Source organism: Nanorana parkeri, unplaced genomic scaffold, assembly GCF_000935625.1.
Source record: "Nanorana parkeri isolate BGI_ZX_2015 unplaced genomic scaffold, ASM93562v1 scaffold3853, whole genome shotgun sequence".
Lineage (NCBI taxonomy): Eukaryota > Metazoa > Chordata > Amphibia > Anura > Dicroglossidae > Nanorana > Nanorana parkeri.
The window spans coordinates 18535-24564 of NW_017310120.1; the positions used below are offsets into that span (position 1 = coordinate 18535).

At 48.4% G+C, this 6030-nt stretch overlaps 1 protein-coding gene across 1 annotated transcript in view; it reads right to left on the reverse strand.

The window, feature by feature from the left end:
* Positions 1 to 6030, reverse strand: part of LOC108803546 (transcriptional regulator ATRX-like) — a 19835-nt gene that overhangs the window by 9856 nt on the left and 3949 nt on the right. Inside the window, exons 6-9 of the mRNA XM_018575379.1 lie at positions 5798 to 5917; positions 5606 to 5715; positions 4668 to 4735; positions 1422 to 3769 (exon numbers count right to left, since the gene is read on the reverse strand). Coding sequence (XP_018430881.1) covers positions 1422 to 3769; positions 4668 to 4735; positions 5606 to 5715; positions 5798 to 5917 — 2646 coding nt within the window. The remainder of the gene's footprint in view (positions 1 to 1421; positions 3770 to 4667; positions 4736 to 5605; positions 5716 to 5797; positions 5918 to 6030) is intronic.

Sequence of the window (6030 nt, forward strand, 5' to 3'; positions counted from 1 at the left end):
TTTTTTTATATTTTTTTTAATGTATAACAATCCAAAGTTAATGCAAATCCAAATGAAATAATCCAAAATGGCAAAGTTAAGAATAGGGTGATCAGGGCAATCAGGGGTACCTTTCCAAGAGCAATTTGGTAACCAGAAAAAGCGAAGCGCACTTTCACTATAGATTCCTCACAGGCGGAGTGCATTGGGTATCACTCCACCTGTGACAGGAGTTGGCGCTATAGAGTAAACATAGGCTTATGCGGCTCTGCTCCCTGTGCTGCCGCATCACTTCCTCTAGCGCTGGCTTCATTGGCACGCTGATTCTCTCCCACGGCTCTTCAGGTTCCCCCTTATGCCACCACCGGCCCTGGGAATGGTCACAACTAGGTCTTATTTTCGGAGTAGGTCATATATTTTATCAATTCCCAAAAATAGTACTAGGTCTTATTTTCGGGGTAGGTCTTATTTTCAGGGAAACAGGGTATCTAATTTCATATATATGTATATAATGGTGGGTCCCCGGTTATTAATTTCAGCAAAGAAGAACAATTCCCCAAAAAGGGGATCCCACCATTACTGGTGTGGGAGGTGCGTCATTTGAATGGCACCCCAAAGCACCTCCCACCCACAGTTCGACTGCCTGCACCTGGACGCGCAGTACCTCAACGCCGTGTGTGCGACTTGGGTCATGACTTAATGACAGAGGACAAATGTGGGTCCCGGGCTTACACAGGTGGAGGACCGCTGCCGTAAAGTGGACGGGTGGCAAAAACATTTTTTTAAAAGCATTTCAGTTAAAGTAGGGATCGGTTTATTCGCTGTGTGTTTGGTGAGAACTCCCTTTACTTCCTGTCTAGAAGACTCGCCATGAAGTAACAGGTGTCCCCTTTGGAAGATTGCCCCTCACAACTTGCTCTGGTGACAACTCCTGAAATTTGGATTACCCCCCCCCCGACAATGGACACCAAAACAAATTTAGAGGGGGAATCCCCCAGGGGTGGCCAAACTCCGGCCCTCCAGCTGGGGTGGAACTACGAATCCCATGAGGCATTGCAAGATTCTCACAGACATGACTCCCGGAGAGAGATGCATCATGGGATTTGTAGTTTCACCACAGCTGGAGGGCCGGAGCTCGGCCATCCCCTGCAAGCCTAAAGGGAACACACAGAGCAATGAAAGTTGACAAAACGAGAAGAACAAAGTGTCAGGCCTCTCTACATGGCTGCTGTGCAAGGACATGGAAAGCGCTGTATACATGGGAACTGAACCGACCAATGAAAGGGCCACATTGACCCGACTAGCCACACAAGCAAATCAGCCTGAAACGTGTCGCACGCCGGGGCACGAGTCACGCACGCCGGGGCACGAGTCACGCACGCCGGGGCACGAGTCACGCACGCCGGGGTAGGAGTGGCAATATGGAGGGCAGTAAAGTTTACCTGATGACTGGCAGAAGTCGGCTTTGGTTAGAACTTCATTCTCCACTAAGGGTTTAATCTTTTGCTCGTCCTCGCTGCCGTCATCGGAATTATGGCTTGCAGCATCATCATCATGGCTGTCCTCAGACAAGTCAGAGAGGTCCGTGGCCGTGGACTGTTTCTGGGTCTTGGCCGCCTTGCCGCGCTCCTGAGTGGACTTATTTCTCTTGTGTTTTTTGCGGTTCCGTTCCTCGGCGGACGACTCGCTTTCTTCGTAGCTTTTGGCTTTCTTCTTTGCAGATTTCTTGGCCTCCTCGAGATTTCCTAACTTTTGGATCTTCTTCTCCAGCTCGGAGTCGTAGTTGGAGGAGTCGGAGTGTTCTGCGCGCTGTTTTTTAGCCGCGGTAGAATTTCGAGTATTTCTTTTGGTCACCTCGGCGCCAGAACTGGAGCTCTTTCGTTTTCTCTTCTCGCCCCCCTTGAGGTTGTCCTTTTCCACGGCCTGCTTGGCCTCGGTACCACTGTCGGGTTCGGACGAGGAGTTGCTCATCAAAGCCGCCTTTTTCAGGACTTCCGGCATTTCCTCAGAATCAGAACCACTTTTTAGCGTTTTCTCATCGGATTTTTTAGATTTCCTACTTTTAGAAGTGGCGGCGCTGCTGGAGGAACTTCGCTTCTCTTTCTTCTCTTTCTTGGATGGCTCACTTTTAGGCTTCTTCTTCTCTTTGACATGACTTTCCTCCTCTGCATTGGGCAAGGAGGTCGCCGAGTCATTCTGGCGTCGCTTGGGTGTCGTTTTAACGCGTGGAGACTTCCGCTGCTTGGGGTCTTCATTGTCGGAGGAAGGCTCATTGCTGGAGCTCCTGGCCTCATTATCACTTCCAGACCCTTTGGCTTTCTTTTTTGGAGTCTTCTCGGGACTCTTGGAGAAAGATAACGGAGTCAGTTTCAGAATCAGCTCCTTTTTAACAGGCGTTTTGGCTTGCGGGTCGTCTTTTTTGCTAGTTTTTAAGGCAGACTCATTTAAAGCATTGTGGGCCTCTAAGGTGGAATCCAAACTGTCGAAGATATCTTCCGGGACCGCAGAGGGGACAGAAACTATGTCCATGTCAAGAGCTTCTCCGGCATTGGGTTCAAATGACCGGTCACTTTTGGCTTTGGGAGAAGCGCTTGACTTGGTTTCTTTTGGTGATGCAACGGAACCTTCGTCCTCAGACTCCGCCCCAGACGCCGGCTCCTTCCTGGTGCTTCTCCTCTTACTTTCACCCGAGGTGCGTTTTGACTTTTCGGTTACCTTTTTCTTTCGGTTTTGCGGCGATTTATGGCTCTTCTCATCAGAACTGCTTTCAGCATTTCTATCTTCTTGTACTTCTTCCTTCTCTTTTTTATCTTCATCAGAAGGAGATTTATTTTCCACGGTGACAAGATCATCTTCTGCCAGCTGCACGTCAGCATCCTCCTCCACTTCCATAGCAGCGGCATCATCATCATCATTGGCAGCGGCATCATCATCCTCATCATCATCATCTAAACTCCCCTTTGTAGAAGACACTTCTGGATCTTTCTCCTCATCGTCCGGCAAGTCTTCCACGTCCGGCATTTCACCCGGCTTCCCATGATGGTCGTTCTCCGGGCTCTCTTCAGATGCTTGGTGATTTTCACTGTCGCAATTTGACACCTTTTCTCCGTCACACACGTTGGCCGTTCCCTGGTCCTCTTCATTCGTTCTTTTCTCTTTGGACGCTTTCGGCTCACCGGTCACTTCTTTACTTTTCTTGGACGATGTTTTTCTTCGAACAGACGCAAGCTCCAAAGCCAAACTTTCCTCCAGAGCTTCGTGCGCCTTTTTCAAGTCGCCCAAAACGGACTTAAAGGCCTTTAGCTGTCGGAAATTGGTGGCGGAGTTAACGACCGCATTTTCGGACTCGTGTTTCAGAAACTTGATGAAGCTTTTGTTTAAGTTGGTTGTCGTTTCAACTATTCTTTTTGTTTTCTTTACCATTTCTTTCGGCACCATAAGTGCTTTAAAGGAATAGGTTATTGCACCAGAATAGAAACGATCCAGTTTTTCTTGTCCATTACAGCTGGAGGTTTTCTGATTCTGGTCACAGATCTTGCCCTTGTCATTTTCTACCTTAATTTTCTTTTTATTTTGCTGCAACAGTTGCTCCAGGTTGTCGAACACACTGTTACATGCCGCAACCAAGTCCAGCAAGGGTTCAGGCTGGCACATATAACATTGCCACTTGCTTTCTTCATCCATAATGGTAGACAGCTCTCTCCGACCGAGATTCCGAAGGATGCAGGTTTTACAGAAGGCGTTGTGGCAGAAATCGCAGCAAATGAGATTTCCTCCTTCAGCACACCACCTAGACAAAAACACAGCAATGTTAAAGAGGCGCTAAAGCAGATTTCTGGTCCTCAGACTTATATGTGCAAGAAATCGCATTCATCTTAGGGCAGAGGTGGACAAATTATTATGGAATTCAGGAGCCAACCAACCCGGGAGCAAGCTCCATCGCCAACAGTTAGAGAATACCTCAAATGTTAGGCTCCGGCTATATTATTTTAGGAGCACTGGCTCCCGGGATTTGTCCAGCCCGGTCTCAACACTCATAATCTCACCGACAGAAGATTTTATTAATGGCAAGGAAGAGCAAGCAAGTTCACAAAATGTGAAACAATTATTACACTCAAAGAGCAACTACGCAGACCCTTCCCCCACACCGATGTCTTTGTTCTGGTATCAGTATTTGGTATCGGCGAATACCGAAGTCCCATTAAGGAAGCCAGGCGGTGTGCAATAACTCGCCGCCCGGCTTCCAGATTAGCCAGGAAGCCGTCTCCACGCTCCATCACCAAATGACAAGGGAGCATGGAGCCGGCATCCCGGCCAAACAGGAAACAATACACGTCGCCCAGCTTCCCCATTGGCCGGGAAGCCGGCTCCATGCTCCCTCGTCACCAAGTTCTGAGGTAGCATGGAGCCAGCTTCCCGTCCAATCAGGAAGCTGGGTGGCAAGTGATTACCCACCCCCCGAATTCCTGATTGGCCAGGAAGCCAGCTCCACGCTCCCTGGTGACGGAGCACGGAGCCGGCTTCCCGGCCAATCAGGAAGCTGGGCAGCGTGTAATGACTCCTGAAGTTACGGTATCGGGCTAGGCATCGGCAGCATTTGGTCGGGTACTAGTACTCGCCCCAATACTAGTATCAGTGTCTGTGCATCCCTAGAAGGCATAGTGTCCCAGAAACGCACTGCTACCCACCTGCATTGTTCATCCATACCATCGGCATCGCGGTTGATGTCATCACTCATGTAATATTTAAAGCAACTCTGAAGATAAACATTGAGAAAAGCGAAGTTAGATGTAAGGCCCATGCTCTCTGATAGCAGTAGCTCTAGAATGATTGAACTCAATTACCATAATACAGTTATTATGCATCTAATTCATACAAAAATAAGCATTTTGTGGTTTAAAACGGATAAATAAAATGAGAGATTTTGACAGACATTTGTTAGTACCTGTAGAGTTCCCTAATCCTCTTACCATATGTTCCGTCTGATGGACTTGGCATTAGAGCAGCTTCCAAAGTCCAAAAAAGAAAAAGTGCATCCAAGAGGGCCATCAATGTCAGATTGCACTTTCCTAACTGTAATCCGTCCTTCATATAGTGACGGGACATAGAAGATGGAAAATTATATAGCATGGCAGGCCGTAGCCGAGGGGCGCAGGGAGAAGGCAGGCCGTAGCCGAGGGGCGCAGGGAGAAGGCAGGCCGTAGCCGAGGGGCGCAGGGAGAAGGCAGGCCATGCTGGAAAGTGACCTTGCAGAATGAAGAATCTCCAGTAGAGTGGAAACATGAATTGGTAGAGATAGAAGACATTATAAGCGGGTAGGTCACTGGCAGGTGTGAGGGCGCACTGGTAAAGTGAGAAGGGGGTTGGGGGTGCCAGGTGCACAGACCTCTATGGGCAATCACCACAGATAAGCTGCCACAACAAAGTATCAGCGTCCCTGCATCCTGGATGGAAGGATCTCCTCCTAAGGTGCAGAGAACTGATAGATTGATTCCTCATCAGATTGTAAGTCAATGAAATCCGCAGAAGTCCGATCACTAGAAAGTTCTACATAAGGACCGCTCACTGATCATCCGCATAACATTCAGGCAGATAATAGGCAGAGATCTGACCAATGGGGACGTACCTTACAAATGAGGACCTGGAGGGCGGGGTGCCTATGAATGGAGTCCTTGTGGAAGTGATTGACTTGCTGGCCGCATGCTGTGCAGCTAACTATTCCATGGAGACCGTCCTCTGCGAGTACAGAGAAGACGAGATATGATCATTCATCCAATAGGAGCTATGACGCGTACAAAGATCGGCTGCGACCACTTACCTGGACGTTTCTTAGATAATGAAAGATCGGCTTTAACTTTATTTCGGCTTCTAAATTCCGGTCCTTTAAAATCATCTTTGTCTTCATTGAGAACCGGCTCGGGCTGAACCACAACAGTGCCTGGAAATGTATAAAGAGTTCAGGCTGCTTTCACCAAACACAGAAGTGAACTCCGATATCAGAAAGCCCAGAACTCATCACAACCTGACAGTCATATATTGAAGATATAGAGA